Source organism: Lissotriton helveticus, chromosome 5_1 (genome assembly GCF_964261635.1).
Source record: "Lissotriton helveticus chromosome 5_1, aLisHel1.1, whole genome shotgun sequence".
Taxonomy (NCBI): domain Eukaryota; kingdom Metazoa; phylum Chordata; class Amphibia; order Caudata; family Salamandridae; genus Lissotriton; species Lissotriton helveticus.
In genome coordinates this window covers 521,646,084-521,668,406 of record NC_136065.1, presented here as the reverse complement: position 1 = coordinate 521,668,406, position 22,323 = coordinate 521,646,084, and the positions used below count along the sequence as shown (strand labels likewise).

At 44.0% G+C, this 22,323-nt stretch overlaps 1 protein-coding gene across 2 annotated transcripts in view; it reads right to left on the bottom strand.

The window, feature by feature from the left end:
• The window catches only part of LOC144754714 (uncharacterized), a 520,145-nt gene that overhangs the window by 224,653 nt on the left and 273,169 nt on the right, over nt 1–22,323 (bottom strand). For both annotated transcript variants that reach the window (XM_078642863.1, XM_078642864.1), the window contains exon 4: nt 16,178–16,307. In XM_078642863.1, coding sequence (XP_078498989.1) covers nt 16,178–16,307 — 130 coding nt within the window. The remainder of the gene's footprint in view (nt 1–16,177; nt 16,308–22,323) is intronic.

Here is a 22,323-nt window from a genome sequence, read left to right as displayed (position 1 = left end):
CAGCTCTTCCACTAAACAGAAGAAAGGTCAGTTTTCCACAGTACCGTTACTGCTCTCACAAAAAGTCCACCGTTTCAGTGACAAGAGCTCGGTTTCACCTATCTGAGTAGTTGTGGGTAGATCAAGGAGAATGGTCTGAAACACACAGTGGTCACCTGGGATGGTAGAGCGTGGATGATCCCCCGGGGGGAGGTGGACTAGTGTTCGGCCCCTAGTGGCAGGTTGTTTACCCATGTTGGAAATCCAGATAGACATGGAACATCTTCGTCCTCAGCTACAATGGTCTGGAGTGACAATTACTCATTTCACTCATCACTACTCGACTCCACTCCAAACCACTCCACTCCACTGCTAGACGTTTTCCTTCCTCCAAACAATGTGATCGCATATCCGGATTCTGACTGACCTAAACTGGCTACTCATTATCCTAATTTGCCGCCCTACATCTCCAAACCTACTCAAACTATCAGCTGGTTTCAGAAGCTCAGAAGTAAAGGCTACTTCCTACTTGAAAGTGCAAGCTTCATAAAACGCATTTCCAACATCAATCCTTCTCTGGAGATGCTACCCCTCCTAAAAAACTCTCTCCTAGAAAAAAATGAAAGCTAAATCAGCTTTACTGTTATTCTAACATCTCACTTATTCAGACTATGTTTAGCTAGTAACTCCTAATTCTCCACCCGACTATCCTCTCCCACCGTTATCTCATTCATCACCCCAAGGTCTCACCTTAATACAACTGCGTGTTAATTCTCCTTCCTAACCGCTGTCTCTGGAGGCTCCGCACTAATGGCCTCTGCTGTCCTGCCACTCTTTTCCTTTGCCGCCCTGCTATTAACTTTCTCCTGTGGCTACAAATCTATGTCACCTCTCCCAGCTCCCAGGAATTATTGATCACCTTCTCAATCTTTCCCATTCTCAAACATGTATTCACATTATACTGAAATCAGCCACGGCCAATGTCAATTGGTCCCTTCTCTCTTTAACCACTTGGCTGCTAAGGCTTTTCCCGTCCTGTGCTGACAGATTGATAATCCCATTATACATGACGAGTTCACCTTGTCAAGAGCACAGCCCCAGTGTGCCTCATGACGAGCTGACCTTGTCATTAGCATAGAAGAGGTTAATGCCCTGCCTACCATACGTGTCTTACCTCTCACACTACTGCCTAATCCTTACCTCTGCTACACAGATATATGACTGTTCAGTCAGTTGCACAACTTGGATTGAACGCTTTGACTGCTGCTATTTAATATTGCTCACTTATGGAGCTCGTTACTATACGGATGCCTCTCCTATGCAAAGTCTATGTACTTGATAATGAAGCATTGTTTCAATGTATAGGATGCCACATAGTTTACAATGAATGAGTGTTATATATTCCTTGTACAGTGCAACATGATGACCAAGTACTAGGGACACCATACTCACTATAGTTAGGTATCTCCCTGGTATTAATCCCTGTTTTTAAACATAACGACTATGAGCAGGAATAAAACATTAGCTCACTAGCTAGGTATTTGTAACTATTTTTCTTCCACTCCACATCACTGCACCACACGTAAATTCAAAAAAAGTGTTTCTATGTAGTTCGCAAGTCGTAGTACGCCTCAACCCACAGTGGTTTAAGATGACCCCAATGATCAAGCATGCCACCTAGGGGTAACCCTGGTGGGTGAGGGGCCTCAAGAAAATATTGTTTTCTTTCTGGATAGAGGTTTTTTTCACACATTTTTTGGGTGGAATCCCTGTTCCCTTAATGGTTAGGTTTCTTATTTCGGCATTCAGAATTTTGTGGCACTGTATTCAGTATGGAGGGTGACCTTAACCTTAACCTCTACCTCCCTCCATTTTCGATTGTGTTATATATTCCTGCTAGATAAATACAAAAATACTTCTAAACCTAGTGGGAATGGGTGCTTTTAACATGCATGACCTCTAACTGTTGAACTTGATTGCTTGGTGTGTGAATATCTAACATATAGAGAACTCAATTTCTGTGAAGGTCTTTGGGGTAGTATGAATACCAGTTCCGGATTTCTGCAAGGAAGACACATGAGTTACTGTGGCTGATTTCCTCATAAGTCCTGCCAATTACATATTGTGGGGTGTCTGTTGGGCCATCCTATTGCAAACTTTCTCCTGTCTGTCTAAGCATACCCGAGCTACTTTCCCCATGATGTATTAAACATTACACTTTTGTACCGAAGCCAAGCATTATCCAGGAATAATGTTTAGTACATGGTCACGAGAACGCCCTTTGAGATACATTCAATTTAACCTTTTAAAAGGGGTATTTCCTCATTTTTCAGCCTAAAAGTTTCATATTTTGCCACTGAATTATATTTTGTCCTCACTCCAATGTAAGTCAATAAACAAAGAACTACATGTTTCGGTTGTAAAAATCTCTTTCGCTTGTAATGAGCCTTAAAACAGTTTTGTAACTTAATAGGAACTATGTGAGTTTCTGTTCCACAGCTATTCTCGAGCAGTTCTCGGTTCTGGGCTGCTCCCAAGGATTCTTCCAGGCTGCATCCTGGTGCAGAACACAAGCAGTGAGTAGCACTATCATGGATTCAATGCCCAACCCTTTAGGAGCATAAGCTTGCGGGTAGAATGGAAGAGATCCTTTTTCTTTTCTAACAAACTGCTGCATCTGCCTACATTCCCCTGTCAACAATCATTGGTGTTGTCCAAATGGTGCTCTTGCAGAGAGTAGTTGGAGTTCAGGTGGTGTCTCGCTGGAGCATCAGACCTGGCCTCCACACTCCTTAACCCATCATGGTAAACACAGTTACAGAGTGAAGTGTCACTTGTAAAGATGCCAGTGGTATAAGGAGATTTGAAAGTGTTTTTTGATTTTTGGAAGTTCTGTCTCCAAGTAGCATACTAAGCTCTATATATACACTGTTATGCGTATGTATTAGTATAATACACACAAATATTGATATATCTAACACATAATATAAACTGAAATGTATGGTAGGTAATTTTTATTGTTTGATTATTTAAAATCTTTACAAAAAGAAAAACAATTAAGAACATTTCAGATTAGGATAACTCATTAAAAATGCTTTTTAGATAACGGTAAGTCTTTAAAATTGTACACACACATTGTGAGAGCTATTTTGAATAAAACAAATTCATAAGTTTAAAAAAATTGGCTAGGAATACAGTCAGTATGAGGATTAATATTATCTCATTCTAATTTTTTCCATGCAATTGATAAAAATTTTGTAAAAGCAGAATTAATAGATACATCATCTGGGGAAAGACCCTGAAGAAATGCTTGTCTACAAGTCCTTATTGCTCTTTCATTAAATAGCCTTTTTAGTAAAGTTAGTCTTTCATTTTTTAGTTCTGGACAGAGGCACAGAAGATGTATAATGTTTTACTCTCCAGCTTTACACAACCTACACGATGTATTATTTTTCAGTTTTTTCCACGGTAGTACATGGGATTCTCCTGGCAGAGTTCCGAATCGTGCTTTCATGAATATAGTTTTACTTCTCCATGACCATGCTGTGTCCAGATACTGCTGTGGCCTCTTTTTCTGTAGCCATTTATTATGGACCAGGCGTGTTTCCTCTTAACGAAGGTCTCTTTATCGCTTAACAATGATAGGTGATCTGTTGTTTTGTTCAAACTACTGGATCCCATTATTTCAACCTCAGCACAGAATAAATTAAAAATCTACACTTTATACACTTACACACTTTATGCTCTGCAAATGACATACTTGCCCTCAAAGCACTTTATCATGACTCAGACTCGTGACTACAAAGGCACACAGACTTCCCCAGCCATTGCAGTAGCCACTAAAATTATCTTTGTAGTAACATATCCTTGAGACTTTCTGAACGTTCATAGATCCCTGCAGAAGGTGCTTCTAATGTACCTTAAAATGAACCCTGTTTTGACCAATTAAGTAAGCCTTGACAACTTTACTATCAGTTTTTAACTTGTTACCAATTTCTTTGAGGCAGAGTTTGTAAAATAAATAATGCATTGGCCGCATGTCATAACTTAACCCTCTTTCTGCAACTTATCCTTCCATCCCCAATATATGGGCTCCTGAAGTTTTTTTTGCATTTGTAGCAATGTCTGCAGGGCTTGAAGATTTTAAATGTATATAAACACCTTAGAGATGCGTGTCCCTAAGGAACTTCAGGACCCAAAGGAAACACTGTTTGTATCTAAAAAGAGGACCAGTCTACCTGACTGTAGGTCCAATGGCATGCTTTGGTGAGCTAGCGCATTCTGTTCATTTCTCACCTTAGCCTAATTATGTATGTTAAGGTGGTTGCAAATGGTCACAACTAAAATATTCGGATCTCCTACCAAAAAAAAGTTGGAAAAAGCACTAGAGTTTGGTTAACCATTAGGACGATTCATAGTACAATACATGGAGATAGTGAGGAGGCCGATACATAGATTTACAAACCTATGCCGATATTTTACCATGAACAAGTTTATATGGTCATTTCAATTGTTTACTTCCGAAAGACCATTAGGAAATGGGCAACGTCTACCTAAAATAATTTTTTGTACACATTCCTGGAATTTCAGATTCTATGGGTTTGTATATAGCACAGGAATACGTTTCCCTACATTTATGGGTGAAAATTCGGGCTACAGCGAATTGTCAGACTTTAGTCGATTGTGCCTGCAGTTGGAATATCTGGCTTGGGCCCTTCGGCGAGTGTCGCTCAAACCTGTAGTTTAAGATGGGACTGTACCCATGCCATGGACAATTCATCCACTATCATCTAAAGGGCATTGTTCAACTTGTTTAAGCACATGGCAGTAAATAGGCACCTGAACTAATCTCTATTCGTAAAGTCTGCACAGTGGCATGGTATCCTAATCAGTGGCTCAGACCCTTTTGGACTTGGTTTGTGGGCCCTGCACATAGCTGTATTACAGAAGGACAAGGCCAATATGGGTATTACCTAATAGCTTGTGAAAGGTACCAACTGTATGTCCCAGGGCTAAACGTACACAAGATAGGCTTGCAGCTGTGCTCCTCTCTACACTACTAATCTCTGTAAACCACCCCATACTGCACATGTGGCAGAGGACTGGATGAACCAAATAATTGAAACTCTTCCTTTAATTTTGCCAAAAGAATGAGCTGACAATTATTTTCATAAAATGTTTTTTCATAAAATGTAAGTCATTTTATAATTTTGTCCTTTTCCTATTTGTTACATATTTGGTTATTTCTTTATTATTTGTTGGCCTGTTTGGTTCTCATCCACAATTAAACTCTATTAAATTGATGTGACCACAAAGGCTCCACATGATCTCCAATGGAGCTGAATGAAATACCATAATCAGCTAGCTCCATTGAGTCTAAACAAGGCTGTTGTAGCAAAGTGCACAAATTACAAGCGTGAGGCCGGCTGCATTAAACACTGTTCTGGTATTAATGTGCATGAAGCATTAACTGTGTAAGATGCCTAGTGCATTAATACGCAGTGTTAGCCTACTTAACACGATCGAGGGTCTCTTGCAACATTGTGCGACCCTCCACACCCTCAGCAGTGAGGCAATCCTGCATTATCTGCACTTCCCACTTCTCAAGGCACTTACGAACAGGAAGTTCTAATTTCCCTATGGTTCCCTTTTGCACCATGTGCTGTCCTATCCATTTGCACCCATCAGATGGAAAATGTAATTCAGCCTTGTGTATAGTGCACGCTGTTGCAGAGTAGTCATCAGCCACGGCCCGTGTAGGGAGTTGCGGTGGGGCAGAGAGGCGGGGCGGGGGAGGGGCAGGGTGGGGGGTGCTAAAAACCGGAATATGGATAATGGGAGGTAAGTAAACAATTTAATTAATAAAACAAATTTTGTAGCACGGGCTGCATCGCATTTTGCCCCGCCCCGCCTTTCTGCCCCACCGCAACTCCCTCCACGGGCCGTGGCTGGTAGTCATCGCTTGTATTTAACAAACGATAGATAGGCAACACGACATAGCATTTAGTCATACAAATACACAATAAAAGCTGAGGTGCTAACCAATGGTACATGTTGAGCTCTTTCCTAACACAATGCTGGGATGAGCAATTGCCTAGGCCTAGGACTTTCCTCTGTCTTTCACTGATTTTAGGTGAGCTAAGGGTTATTTAATTTTCCACTGATCCCAAGTTTGAAAAGCTCGAGCATGGAATCCACCGTAGACGTAGGGCCTTATGTTGGAATAAAAATGTTTTAGCTGTACTGTTCATGCATTGCATGTCTTAAGTTAGCATTTGGGGTGCCATATTGAGTTATGATTGAAACTAATTTCTGTCCCTATACCCCAGCTGAAAGGAGCTGCAATAGTTTTTGTTTTTCCAAGGTTGAGCCTTGCTGTATAAATGAATACACTGTTCTTATTAGTGCATACATTTCCCACTAGATAGGCCTGCTCCCACCCTTAGAGCGGCGGGCACAGGCAGTGTGACCTTGGCACTGAGATAGCATGTACCAGGTCTCAGGATTGAGACTCATCCTTCTGTATTCCCTTTGTTCGCTAGCTACGAACTGGGAATTTCCAGTTAGGGTGTGTCTTTATTGGTTCTGAGTTGTACTTAATGTATCGCCATGCTTGCTGAAGTGAGTCCCTCTGCAGCAATCCAAGGAGGCTGGTCAGACCGGACTCTGCTTGAGTGTATCTGAATGAAATATACTTGGTTTGTATTCTCTATTGTCTGACCGACTATTCATTTGTATGGAAGGCTGAGCGGTGGTTGCGAGTGAACCGTGTTACCCTAATCGGATCATTTCCTTCATTTAACACACTTAGAAGTATGTTTGTTTAATGAGTTTCTAGATAGCTGAAGTAAATTTTTAAGCCAACACACAGATGTAACCCTTGCTTCTATCTTTCTGAGAGATTAAGGGATTGCGAAAAAAACATCGAACAAAATGTTCTGCAGAAGTTGTGTCTGTGCTAAAAAGAAGGGTCAAATTACATACCAGAAGCTACTCAATGTTGTCATCTACCATGCGTGTAGGTTTACTGGAGGTGTTAATTGGCAGCGGTGCATGATTGAGGACTTCCCTCTAGGGTCTGGGCACTATATGGGTTAGGCTCCAGTGACTAACTGCAGTGTCAATATCCTTGAGAAAATGATCTCTCAGAGCCAGATTCACAAAGTATGTCTTACTCATAACTTTGTTGCGCTACAACATACTCCTACGTTTCTGCAAGTCTCACTTACTCATGGAAAAATTCTTTGTGGATAGAGCCTTCGATACCTGAGCTGCTTAAGCAGACAAAAGTGGTATTTATTGTGTTTTACCCCTCAGAAAAAGAGGTGTATCCCCATTTTGCTGGATAGAACAGGGTATGAAAATATGTAGATTTATATATTCTTCATTAGCACCGTGTCTGATTTGTTTTGTCTTCGTTATACCACTAGAGTTCATATTCTTACCCCTGCCTTTCCAAAGAATGGGGGTCTCTCTTCTCTTGAACTAGAAAGAAAAGTTTAATTTTTTTAATTTCCATATGTTATGTATTTTTTATGAAAGTTGTGGCTTCAATTACAGTTCATTGAAGGTCCTTAGGACAACCAGGATAGACACAAAAATGAAATTATAGACCACAATCGGTACTACAATCAAACTTCCAGACCCAGCCGGGTGAGGAATTTTTAATTTTTAGGATAATAAGCAATAAGGTGACCAAGCAGTGGTCAGTAAAACACACTTTTGATAGGGTACAGTCCTGTACCTATCTTTCAGAAAAGAAAACGTGATAGAGGTGAAGAAAGAGACAAAAGTTTTTCAGGCAAGAAGCTTTGGAGCCAAAAAATGTCGCTTGCAGATTAGTGATCAATACACACAAGTTCCGACATACAGTAAGTACAGTTTAGCATACAAATGAATTTGTCTGGACTACTGTTTTAACCGTCAACGTTTCGATCCCCTGGCTCCTAATGAACCGGGATCATCATCAGGACTATTACAATCATTTGCCTGTGTTCTAAGAACGCCTGTTGAATTAAAGGAGACAAAAGAGAGAGGTAGAGAGCATAAAAATCATATGCAGTTGGAGAAATTATTCACACGTGTATTTACAGTTTGCGTAGCGAGAATTACTTACATTGTACATGCTTGCATTATTGGTCTCGGGGGTGGGGTATGGGTTCACAGAAAAAGAGCCGTGCCGTGAGGTGAGGACAGCTAGGCGGTTGATCCTGACGCGAGAATGATAAGGCTACGTCAGAAAGTGTGAGTCAGTGAGTGGGTGCTGGCCAAGTCGTGCTATTGTGTACCTGTGTTGACACGTAGTGTGTATCTAACGTGCCAGTCGGAGAAGGTCAAGACTGTGTTCTATTGCTGCCACGCTCAGTGAACTAGGTGACACGGAGTGTTACCATAAATTGTGTGCCCGCGAACAGTTGAGTGCATGCACGGCGGATTGTACGGTGAAGTGGAATGGGCGTGCCACTATAAACAGGCTGTCTAGAATCAGGGTGCACCAACCTGCCAGGTAAACAGAATGCCTAAATCTGGTCAGGTGCTGGATGGGGGGAAGTGCGGCAGCCAAATTGCGCCGGTTCCTATGAGGAAGAAAAACCAGCGTTACCTACGTATCCTGTGGATGCCTGTGTCTCAAGGGACTGGGCTTGTGAATTACCTTGTCTCAATGCACAGCTGATGAACCTTAATAGCGTGAGCGCTAGGTATCGCGTATTGCTGAGAATTGTTTACTCGTCCGAGTATGCTGCTTCATAGATGTGGGTCGAGGCCAGTGCAACGCCCATGCTGCTGAAAGAATAAGGGCGATAAACTATAATTATGAGCCAAAGGGACGTGCCAACAAGGACTCCACAACGTTAAGGAGTGGTCCTTACCTTTAGCGTCCGCGGGAGATGAGGCGGGGTGACGGCGAGACGCAGTGGTCTCTGTCCGTGTCTCTGGCAGCGTGGATCCGCTCACCGAGTGCAGTGGGTCCCGCCAGGCTATAACTATACCGCGGGGTAACGGAAACCGAGAACGGACCAGTGTGGCGCGTTCACTCCGGTCGCCATCTTAGAATGGGGAGGGCACAGTAATAGTGAAAGGACAAGTGTAGGTGTTCGTGAGGAGAATTGTGCATTATGGATCAGCCATGGTATACAGGCTAAGGACTGTGACGGGGCGGGTTGCAAGTACTCGTGATAGTGCCACATGCTCCCAATGTGACCCCTGACCAAAGATTAAAATACAAATGTACATGACGATTAAATTAAAATTACCATACAGTTCATATACATTACATGGGAGCAAGGATGTTATTACTGCTTCATGGGTTACTTTTGGAGAGCGACATTACAAACAATTTTGAAGACCGCTTTCCACTTTTCATTAGCTCGCGATGATATTTACTCTTGGAGAGCGACCTTACAAACAATTTTGAGGACCGCTTTCCACTTTTTATTAGCTCAGCGATGATATTTACTCAAATGAGTATTCGTCCATTTCCTAGTGTCTTGTGACAAGAGTTCAGATTACTAAAGAGTCTGGATGCACATGAGGTCAAAGAAAGGATGTCCAGTCCTCCATCCGGTTCAAACCATTATGGATTGAGTCCAAAAGTATTATGCATTTCAGTTCTTCTTTGTTAAGGAGACTGGTCATACTGCCTCCTCGTGGGGGTAATTTCAATGCCTTTAGTACTGTCCAGCGAATGTCATCCTCATTATGGTTCGCCTCAATAAAGTGTTCCACCAATGGGGCATTTGCTGTCTTGCATCTAATGCGGCTTCTGTGCTGGCAGATGCGTGTCTTGATTTTTTGTGAGGTTTGGCCCACATATACTTTTTGGCATGGACATTGGATGAGGTATACAACATTACTGGTATTGCAATTTGTTAAAGTGTTACAGTGAAATTTAATATTGTTGAACTCAAACGTTTTACCTTCAATGGTCAAGTTACATACAATACAACCTCCACATTTCACATGGCCTACACAGGGGGACAGTCCCCATCTAGATTCAAGAGTGGAAGATTGTGCAGGACAGGGGAGGGCTGCTCTTACCAAATGATCCTTTAAGTTTTTGCTTTTTTTGAAGGCAAAAAGGGGGCGTTCGATCTTTAAAACGCCCGCATTGATGACCGGCCAATGTTGTAAGATCATTTTTCTTAGTTTATTGGATAGAGGGGAAAAGGTTGTAACACATGCTATTCTTTCCTGATCTTTCTTGGGATTTGGGACAAGCAGTGTTTCTCGTGGACGATACCACGCTCTTTTCAGGGCAGTCTTGACAGTTTTCCTGGGGTAGCCTCTATCTTTAAGTTTGTTGGCCAGAATGGCACTCTCTTTGAAGTAATCTTCCCTATTGGAGCAATTTCTCCTGATTCGGAGGAACTGCGAGAAGGGCAGCGAATCCCTCAGGGCCCTCGGGTGATTGCTGGTGTAATCCAGCAGTGTATTACGCTCAGTGGGTTTTCTGAATAAGCGGGTAAGCAATTCACCATCCCTGTGAAAAATCGTGAGATCCAGAAAATCAATGGAGGTTTTATCACTTGAGGATGTAAAGTTCAGACCCGAACAGTTGTTGTTCATCCAGTGCATGAAGTGGCGTAGAACATTGACGTCGAGCTTCCATAGCATGAAAATGTCATCAATGTATCTACGCCACATGATGATACCGGTGAAGAATGGGTTCGATGGTGTCAGAATTACCTGTCTCTCTATCTCGTCCATAAACAATATGGCTAGATTTGGAGCAAAAATTGCGCCCATGGCAGTCCCCTTGATTTATTGGTAGAAGATGCCCTTAAATGAAAAGAAATTTCTGGTGAGACAGATTTCTAGCAGTTGGCAGATGAATAGCGTAGGTATGGCATGTGGACCGGGGGCGTGTATCCAGGATTCTTTGAATAACTAGGAGTGCGGTAACCTGAGGTATATTAGTGTATAAAGCCTCCACGTCCATGGTGCATAATGTGTCAGTCTCTGGGTTGAAAGGGTGATGCTCAATCAAATTAATCATGGACATGGAGTCTCGTACAAAGCAGGCTGTAGACGGGACAAAGACTTTGATGAAGTGGTCAACAAAGGCGCCTAGGGGTTCTAGAATCGAACCGCATGCAGATACAATTGGCCGCCCTGGTGGTGTAGTAATATTCTTGTGGACTTTGGGCAGTGTGTATATCACAGGGGTCCTAGGGCTCTTAACATTCAGGTAATTGAATTCCTTTTTGGTTAAGAAACCCTCTTCCACTGCATTCAGTGTCACCTTTCGTATATGCTCCTGAATTTCTTTTGTGGGGTTGGCTACTAACCTAAGATAGTGGTCTTTATTATCCAGTTGTCTTTGGACCTCTGCTGTATAGGAGTCCTGGTCTTGTATGACAATCCCACCCCCTTTATCAGCACTTTTGATTACAATTGAGTTATTGTTTTTAAGCGAAGTAATTGCCTGTTTCTCCTTAAGTGTGATGTTGTATGGTACAAACCTCCTTTGGTGTTGTAAGTTTGAGAGGTCTTTAAGGACCAATTTCTCAAACGTAGTGACTTCTGATGGTAGCATACCTGCGGATGGTAAAAAGGTCGAGGGTGGGCGGAAGGGGGTGAAAGCTTTGCTTTCCGATGAGGGGTGAAGTTGAAAGAATGCCTTCAGTCTAATGCGTCTAAAGAAACGTAGGAGCTCAGTCTGCACCTCCATGAAGTTGGGAGCTATAGTCGGGACAAATGATAGGCCCTTTTTGAGGATAGAGAGTTCATCCTCACCCAGAGGGTAGCCCGCCAGGTTGAAAATGGGAATCAACTCAGTGCTTTTGGGGTCATATATTACCATTGGTAATAATTGTTCCTGGTCCTCCGTTCGCCAGGGGGATTGACCCATCGTTGGGGTTTCTTGACCCGGCCGCGTTGAGGCGGTTCTTGTTGGCCCCTTTGTAAAAAAGGAGTGGAACCGTGTTGTGCTCCTCCTCCTCTTCTCGAGGTACTGGGTCCTTCACTAGCTTCTGAAGTGTCTGATGATTCGGCAGAGGTATCTGAGAAACCCACTAGGTTTTGTCGTCTATTGAATCTCCCCCAAGGTCTGTTGTGTTGGGGATTGGAATACGATCTATTGGTATAAAAATCTTTTTGGAGGTAAGGATAAGTGACCTCAATATTGTACGATTTTATATCCTTTTTAACTTTGTTCGACTTTTTATTCTGTTCAATTCTGTAAAATTCTGCCACTGTCTTGTGTACTTGTTCAATGAGTTTCTTGCTCTCAGTTATATCGTTGGAATCCTCTATTTGTTTAAGGATATCTGCAATTTCTGTTTCCAAGGATTTTAGGGTTTCAGTGGCTATGTCAATTCCCAGAACCAACCAGAGGCGAGAACAAGTAGTACCTATATAACTAAAGTTCGATATGTACTTGGGGTTGTCAGTGAAAATGCCTGGTATATTCCTAATCTGTAGACCCAGAGGAATTACATTTGCCTTGAGATAGTCTGTCAACATTAAGACCATGAGTTGCAAGCGGACTTGTTTTTTTCTAAGCTTTTCTAGTTGTTCTGGTATTGTACTGTCAGTTTGGTTAGGGATGTCAGAATTTTCTGAGAGTAAGGAGGGTCCAGAGCATAAGTGTTTAATATAATCGTCAGTGTAAAGGGGAGCAAGCAGTGACATAATTAACTCGCTGTGACAAGAAAAGGTTTAGATAGATTAGGTAGGAAGAAAAGATTTGAGTACTAGGAAGCCCACACAAGGAAGTATGGACGAATTGTAACCCTTGCAAACCAGCGTTTGCGCTCAGGTCATTTATAGTTAAACAAGGGAACCCAAAGAATACCTATGGACCATGGGTAGCTAGTTTTTAAAGACAACAAAGGTCCTTAGGACAACCAGGATAGACACAAAAATGAAATTATAGACCACAATCGGTACTACAATCAAACTTCCAGACCCAGCCGGGTGAGGAATTTTTAATTTTTAGGATAATAAGCAATAAGGTGACCAAGCAGTGGTCAGTAAAACACACTTTTGATAGGGTACAGTCCTGTACCTATCTTTCAGAAAAGAAAACGTGATAGAGGTGAAGAAAGAGACAAAAGTTTTTCAGGTAAGAAGCTTTGGAGCCAAAAAATGTCGCTTGCAGATTAGTGATCAATACACACAAGTTCCGACATACAGTAAGTACAGTTTAGCATACAAATGAATTTGTCTGGACTACTGTTTTAACCGTCAACGTTTCGATCCCCTGGCTCCTAATGAACCGGGATCATCATCAGGACTATTACAATCATTTGCCTGTGTTCTAAGAACGCCTGTTGAATTAAAGGAGACAAAAGAGAGAGGTAGAGAGCATAAAAATCATATGCAGTTGGAGAAATTATTCACACGTGTATTTACAGTTTGCGTAGCGAGAATTACTTACATTGTACATGCTTGCATTATTGGTCTCGGGGGTGGGGTATGGGTTCACAGAAAAAGAGCCGTGCCGTGAGGTGAGGACAGCTAGGCGGTTGATCCTGACGCGAGAATGATAAGGCTACGTCAGAAAGTGTGATCCAGTGAGTGGGTGCTGGCCAAGTCGTGCTATTGTGTACCTGTGTTGACACGTAGTGTGTATCTAACGTGCCAGTTGGAGAAGGTCAAGACTGTGTTCTATTGCTGCCACGCTCAGTGAACTAGGTGACACGGAGTGTTACCATAAATTCTGTGCCCGCGAACAGTTGAGTGCATGCACGGCGGATTGTACGGTGAAGTGGAATGGGCGTGCCACTATAAACAGGCTGTCTAGAATCAGGGTGCACCAACCTGCCAGGTAAACAGAATGCCTAAATCTGGTCAGGTGCTGGATGGGGGGAAGTGCGGCAGCCAAATTGCGCCGGTTCCTATGAGGAAGAAAAACCAGCGTTACCTACGTATCCTATGGATGCCTGTGTCTCAAGGGACTGGGTTTGTGAATTACCTTGTCTCAATGCACAGCTGATGAACCTTAATAGCGCGAGCGCTAGGTATCGCGTATTGCTGAGAATTGTTTACTCGTCCGAGTATGCTGCTTCATAGATGTGGGTCGAGGCCAGTGCAACGCCCATGCTGCTGAAAGAATAAGGGCGATAAACTATAATTATGAGCCAAAGGGACGTGCCAACAAGGACTCCACAACGTTAAGGAGTGGTCCTTACCTTTAGCGTCCGCGGGAGATGAGGCGGGGTGACGGCGAGACGCAGTGGTCTCTGTCCGTGTCTCTGGCAGCGTGGATCCGCTCACCGAGTGCAGTGGGTCCCGCCAGGCTATAACTATACCGCGGGGTAACGGAAACCGAGAACGGACCAGTGTGGCGCGTTCACTCCGGTCGCCATCTTAGAATGGGGAGGGCACAGTAATAGTGAAAGGACAAGTGTAGGTGTTCGTGAGGAGAATTGTGCATTATGGATCAGCCATGGTATACAGGCTAAGGACTGTGAGGGGGCGGGTTGCAAGTACTCGTGATAGTGCCACATGCTCCCAATGTGACCCCTGACCAAAGATTAAAATACAAATGTACATGACGATTAAATTAAAATTACCATACAGTTCATATACATTACATGGGAGCAAGGATGTTAGTACTGCTTCATGACCCACTGCACTCGGGGCGCGGATCCACGCTGCCAGAGACACGGACAGAGACCACTGCGTCTCGCCGTCACCCCGCCTCATCTCCCGCGGACGCTAAAGGTAAGGACCACTCCTTAACGTTGTGGAGTCCTTGTTGGCACGTCCCTTTGGCTCATAATTATAGTTTATCGCCCTTATTCTTTCAGCAGCATGGGCGTTGCACTGGCCTCGACCCACATCTATGAAGCAGCATACTCGGACGAGTAAACAATTCTCAGCAATACGCGATACCTAGCGCTCGCGCTATTAAGGTTCATCAGCTGTGCATTGAGACAAGGTAATTCACAAGCCCAGTCCCTTGAGACACAGGCATCCACAGGATACGTAGGTAACGCTGGTTTTTCTTCCTCATAGGAACCGGCGCAATTTGGCTGCCGCACTTCCCCCCATCCAGCACCTGACCAGATTTAGGCATTCTGTTTACCTGGCAGGTTGGTGCACCCTGATTCTAGACAGCCTGTTTATAGTGGCACGCCCATTCCACTTCACCGTACAATCCGCCGTGCATGCACTCAACTGTTCGCGGGCACACAATTTATGGTAACACTCCGTGTCACCTAGTTCACTGAGCGTGGCAGCAATAGAACACAGTCTTGACCTTCTCCGACTGGCACGTTAGATACACACTACGTGTCAACACAGGTACACAATAGCACGACTTGGCCAGCACCCACTCACTGACTCACACTTTCTGACGTAGCCTTATCATTCTCGCGTCAGGATCAACCGCCTAGCTGTCCTCACCTCACGGCACGGCTCTTTTTCTGTGAACCCATACCCCACCCCCGAGACCAATAATGCAAGCATGTACAATGTAAGTAATTCTCGCTACGCAAACTGTAAATACACGTGTGAATAATTTCTCCAACTGCATATGATTTTTATGCTCTCTACCTCTCTCTTTTGTCTCCTTTAATTCAACAGGCGTTCTTAGAACACAGGCAAATGATTGTAATAGTCCTGATGATGATCCCGGTTCATTAGGAGCCAGGGGATCGAAACGTTGACGGTTAAAACAGTAGTCCAGACAAATTCATTTGTATGCTAAACTGTACTTACTGTATGTCGGAACTTGTGTGTATTGATCACTAATCTGCAAGCGACATTTTTTGGCTCCAAAGCTTCTTGCCTGAAAAACGTTTGTCTCTTTCTTCACCTCTATCACGTTTTCTTTTCTGAAAGATAGGTACAGGACTGTACCCTATCAAAAGTGTGTTTTACTGACCACTGCTTGGTCACCTTATTGCTTATTATCCTAAAAATTAAAAATTCCTCACCCGGCTGGGTCTGGAAGTTTGATTGTAGTACCGATTGTGGTCTATAATTTCATTTTTGTGTCTATCCTGGTTGTCCTAAGGACCTTTGTTGTCTTTAAAAACTAGCTACCCATGGTCCATAGGTATTCTTTGGGTTCCCTTGTTTAACTATAAATGTTCAATTACACTTCAGGCATCTCTTTGCCAGAACTCTCTGTTTTCAAAAGGCAATCAAATTTCATGTAGGTCGTTTCAGGTGAGAGATAGTGGTGAACTTTGGTAGGATAAGTAAAGCTATTTCAGCAGTTAATAATAGCTACTTAAAGACCTACATTTGGCGCTGTTTCTCTAAACTCCGAATTTTATTCCGTTCATCCTCTTCGTCCTGAAGCCTTTTGGCTATTCGGATATCCTTTTGGACCAGTTTGTTCTTCTGGATGTTGGAAGCATAGTGCTGTTCAACTGTAGTGGTGGAGAAAAACAAATAGTATTAGGACCGTCCATAGCACAGCATTAGTTAAACTCACTTACACAATTATGAATTCAATGAATCCACTTCTAATGGATTAAATAAATGCCTGTTGAAAGTAATGCAACATTGCATGTATAAGTGAATGAGCTGCACTCAGTCAGACAGACTCTTACACAAATAGAAAACTAAAAGTAGCAATAACTCAGCGATTCTTTAAATATTCATTCTTTCAATATTCATTGATGATATCAACTATCTTAAAGAATAATTTCTCACGGACTAATGAACGCACTGCTTTCAGCAACAGTTTTATTCAAAATGAACCACTTGAAGCAACAATGGATTAGTATGACTAAATCCTTCAAGTAAGAACATTACCCCCAGGTCCCTCCTGGCCTTGTCCCCTTCATACTAACAAGTGAAATAATCTATCTCACCGACAGAAAAAAGAAAAGAAGGAATGCTGGACCACCCCTCCCCCCTTACTGGGAGTACATAAGGGTACTCTACCCAGCATTCCTTCTGTTCTTTTTTCTGTCGGTGAGATAGATTATCTCTCGTTAGTATGAAGGGGATGAGAACAACGGGACCCAGAGTAATGAAGATTATTGGTAAGTAATAGGACTTTACTCATGAGTTGATGAGTAATGCATTATTGAGTTGGTTTATTATATTTTATTTCTCAACTGGTATACATTGTATAGTATAAATGGTATTCATTTCAGAATAAATGGTATACAAAATGGTATACATTTCAGAATAAAAACAGTGCAGATATCCACAACAAAAACATAATACGTGAAACTTCACTTCATGCCATTTGTTCTAGCCACTGGTGACTCCACATTCCACAGACTGCACTTATGGCTTTTACTTCGTCTTCCTTCTTTTCTATGAATTTAACAAATATCATAAGTTCAAACAGGAATTTGTATTTTCTCAGTGTGCTAATGCCTCATTATTTGAAAAGTACTTTGTTTTTTTCCACTGCACTGGGAAATTCTAAATGTAAAAAAGAGGCAAGGCAAGGCAGAGGACCCTCGTCAGGCCGTCAGTTCTCCCAAGGTCCTCAACGAGGAGACTATGGAAGGGGCCACGGAGAGTGAAATTCCACTCACGGAGGAACGTTCTACCCCATCAGACAACGCTTCAATCAGAGGCGTTTCCACAGAGGTGGCCACTGTGGGGGCTTCCAAGCCCCAGACTCTGCAGGTAAGTGCCCCAGACAGTTTTCTAATACCCTTGGGGGGGTCGCAATCAGTTTTTCTATCACAATTGGTGTCGAATTTCTCAGGATGCATGGATTTTGCAGACAATTCAGGGGTTCCACTTAGATTTCTATCAGACTCCCTATCAGGACAAATGACCCAGACAGCTTTCTTTTTCCCAACTAGACTGCGATTTTATCGATTCCGAACTAGAAGAATTGCTGCAGAAACACGCGATAGCGTATTGCAACGAGGGCCTTCGTGGCTTTTGCAGCAATATTTTCTTAGTGCAGAAGGGCAGAGGTCACAGGTTAGTTTTGAATTTGAAGTGGTTCAATCAGTTTATGACTTACAAGCACTTCAAGATGGAGGGCATCCATCTTTTGGCGGATCTTCTCAAAGAAGGAGACTGGACGGTCTGGCTGGACCTGAAGGACGCCTATCTGTCAATACCTATCTTTCCTCGTCTCTGCCGTTTCCTCCAATTCCAATGGCGGAACCGGTGGTTCCAGTACTTGGTCCTTCCTTTCGGGCTCTCCTCAGCACCATGGTGCTTCTCCAAGGTGATGAAACCGGTGATAGCTCACCCATGAGAGTAAGGTATTCGCATGATAGTTTATCTAGACGACATACTCATCATGGGCAATCTCCAACACTAGATTTTCATCATTTGCAAATGACCATAGCTACTTTGCAAAACCTAGGGTTCGTTATCAACTAATCCAAATCAGCTCTTGCTCCCTCGCAAACTGTGGACTTTCTAGGGTTCGTTATGGATTTTCAGATGACACAATTGAGTATCCCCCAATCCAAACTGAAACTCATCAGAAAGGAGCTCACCACGCTGTTATCCAAACAGACAGTCTCACTCAGAGAAATTGCCAGGATATTGGGTCTTCTGGCATCCTCCATACAAGCAATCTTCCTGGCACTTCTTAGTTATCGGGCCCTCCAGAAGGGTCTTTCTTACACGGACGTTGTTCCCCTCTCTCAGGAAGCAAGGGAAGAGATACAGTGGTGGTTAAGTCTCGTGGAAGCGTGAAACGGCAGGGCATTTTCGGCTCTCAGCCAGAAGTAGTTATAGAATCCGACGCCAGCCATTGGGGCTGGGGTGCGAGTTGCGGAGATATCTCCACAGGAGGGTGATGGTCCCTGAGTGAACTCTATCTTCGCATCAACTGCCTGGAACTCTTTGAGGGATCGTTCACGATTCAGACGCTGTCACCCAGACGACTCTCATGTTGCATCCTACTTCGGATGGACAACATCTCGGGGTGAGGTACATCAACAAATTGGGCGGCACAAGGTCCTCTCTGCTGGCAGAAATAGCGAAGGACTTCTGGCATTACTGCCTGAATCATCAGATATCGGTGACTGCCGAATATATCCCGGGGCAGTTGAACGTAGTAGCGGACTGGAATTCCCGGCATCTCAAGGATTACAGCAATTAGCAACTCCAACGCCAGATAGTCCAATGGTTTCAAGTGATCTGGGGCAGTTGCAAAATTGACCTATTCACATCCAGACTGAATCGACAGTTGGAGAAGATCTTCAGCTGGAGACCGTATCCATTAACTCTGGCGACGGATGCGTTTTCCAAGGACTGGTCCAAAGGCCTGAATTAAGCCTTTCCCCCGTTCATATTGATTCCCAGGGTGACCACCCAAGTGTCTCACCACCTAGCAGAAGTGATTGTGGTAACCCCCATGTGGAAGTCGCAGCCCTGGTTCCAAATATTATTGGAGATGAGCTGCGACTCCCCCAGGATGATTCCATCATTCTCGACGGTGCTCCAGGTCCCTCATGAAGAAGTGCACCCGATGATGTTAGCGGGTCAGTTGTCTCTGATGGCCTAGAGACTTTCAGGCAAAGATGGCAAATGCCGGGACTTTCGGACGCAGCTGAGTCTTTCATCAACTAAGCCTGGGCTCCCCCTACCAGAAAACTATATTCTTCAGCCTGGAAAGGTTGTGTTCATTGGTGCGTGGAACAACACGTGAATCCTATGGGGGCTGAGTTACACCATGTTGTAAATTTTATGTCTGAAAAAGCATCAGTGGGTCTGGCGTACCGTTCGGTTAACAACTTTCGATGGGCCATTTCAGTAAGCCATTCCCAGCTAGACGGCAAGCCAGTAGGTATGCATCCGGTAATTTGTAAGTTATTAAAAGGTATTAGGGTAGCGGATCCACCTAAACCAAAGTTGTCCTCTCTGTGGGATGTTTCTCTAGTTCTTTCCTTATTTGACAACTGGCGACATAATGACATGTTGACACGGAAACAACTATTGTGTAAGTTAGCTATGCTTTTATGCCTATTAGACTGACCTCTGATGTGAACGCCCTGGGTATTACAGGTAGAGTATTTACTCCGGAAGGAGTTTCCTCTAACATTACAGCCAGAACTAAGACTTTGTCAAGAAGTGTTGATTGAGTACCATGCGTTTCCTGGTAATGCAAAGCGCTTTGTGTAGTTCAATGTCTAAACGTTTATAAAGAATGGACTAGATCTTTACGACCTGATTGTGTGGCCCAATTGTTAATTGCACTGCAGAAACCTTATAAGCCAGTGTCTGTGGCTACTATAGCCAGATGGTTAAAATCTGTCATGCAAGAAGCAAGTGTTGATACCCAAGTGTATGGAGCGCATTCTGTGCGTGGAGCTATGGCCTCCAAGACATTTATGTTGGGTTCTACTGTTCAATATATCATGCGATCTGCTGACTGGTCTTCTGAATCAACTTTTAACAGTTTTACTATAAACCGGTGGGTGATATAGCTTCACTTGTATTTAATAAGCATTAAACTAGGATAATCCGAAGCCTCCGGTCCTGTGTCAAGTACCCCACAAGACTCACCTGGGCTTGTGAGGTGATCCCGCAGAGACGACAGTAGCCACCGCCCCTGACCCCAACAAAACCGGGGAATAACGCCCGACAAGGATGAGGTGGAACCAGGGATGGGGGCCAAAGGAAGTGGCTTTGGTGGTAGGGACGTGGGATGGGTCTTGGCACAGCTGAGGGAACAAGGAACACCAGATTAGAGCTAGGGATTACGCTCGTGCTGTCAACCACCCCACAAGATACATGCAGACAGGAGCCCCTGTTTCTGACACTCACCACCAGGGTCGTTCGGGTTGTCTTCTAGAACAGGCCAATGCTGTGTCGTCTAGGAGCCCCACGTCCGTGGAAAAGGATATGAAGAAGGAGGCGCTTCTGCGCTTGGACCACCAAGGAACCAAAAGGAACTTAAAGGAAAGCGCTTCTGCGCTGCACAGCAGGTACTGACAAGAAGTCCAGGGTAAGCGCTGTAGCGCGGCCCAAATGTACAATGCTCCCACGCAACCTGCGTGTAGGAGCCAAGCTGGAGCCCACCTGCTCCACTGCCAAACAAGGTCCAAAGTATAAGGAAGCGCTCCTGCGCCTTGGGCAAAACAACAGAAAAACAAAATGTGGAAGTGCGCCTGCACTAGGAAGAGAAACCCGCAATAGCGCTCCTGCGCTACTGCAAACAAAGGAACTGAGGCTTGTAAATATCAGCGTGCCAGAAGCAGCTGCTTCAGGACACGTATCAGCAGCGCTCCAGCGCGGCTGACAGGAACAGGAACAAGCAGTCACGTAGCGCGTGAGGAATGGCAGCGTTACCGTGACCTGAAGAACCCTCGTCGTCAGCTGGGCTCAAGCGCGTCTGTCTGGAGGAATCAGAAGCACCGATCCGGCGGCCACACGCACTTTTAACCCCTTCAGTGCTAATGACAAGGGTAACTCGTCATGGAGTTTCCATTGATTTCAATGGAAAGTCAATGGACCCACTCCCACACCCCTTAGCAGCCAAGTGGTTAAACGTGTGGCCCGGAAGTGCTAGTTGCGGGGAGGACTAGAACGGGACTCTCCTCCGGCCGGAAGTGAGTATCCCAATGTCTGTGGTGAGGACTAGAACGGGACTCTACCTCCGGCCGGAAGTGAGTATCCCGCTCTCTGCATGCATCCTGCGGCGCCCGGGACTGCGGAAAGCCGCCACACGACATCCTGTAATAGAATAAAAAATTAGCTAGCAATCGCGCCAAGAATTTTCAATTCTATTAAGGACACGGAGGCGAGGATTATCCCACCCGGTTATATTGCAATACTGTAATGTTTACCCACCCCTATGTCTTGATTATTCCATTTAAGCAGAAATTACTGGTTTCTTATATCTCCTTCCTTCCAGGTTCTGAGAAGAAGATGGAGTAGTGGTACTTCTTGTTAAGAAGATGTTAACATTCCAGTTTGTTTTTCCATGTTGGAGGATTTTGTTTGGACTTGTATTATCCTTGGGACTTAAAACGTTCGAGCAAAGAAAGAGGCCCACGTAATGGTTATGGTGGCGCTTATAGGGTCATACAGGAAGTGACATATACTAAAGCATCATGGGATGTGTAGTGTTTTTGCATACAAAAAAGTTTTGATTGGCTGCTGTAAGTGGCAATAAAATAGAAAGAGAAAGCATAATCCTCGTCTCTGTGTCCTTAATAGAATAGAAAATTCTTGGCGCGAATGCTAGCTAATTTTTTTATTCTGCAGAATTTACTTCTCGTGGTTCTGATAGGAAGCTGGATATGTGAGGCGCCCCAGTTACGGAAGGTCCCAGATGGCAGAAATGGCAGCACTTCTGGGGATCACTCTCAGGCACGTTCAAACTCAGGCTACATCCCATCACGCTGAGTTTAACTCCCTGCCCTGTATACTCCTGTGTGGAGGTAATCAGAGAACGGTGCGGAGGTGTGAGCCGGCACCCATGAACATCAGTCGATTCACCAA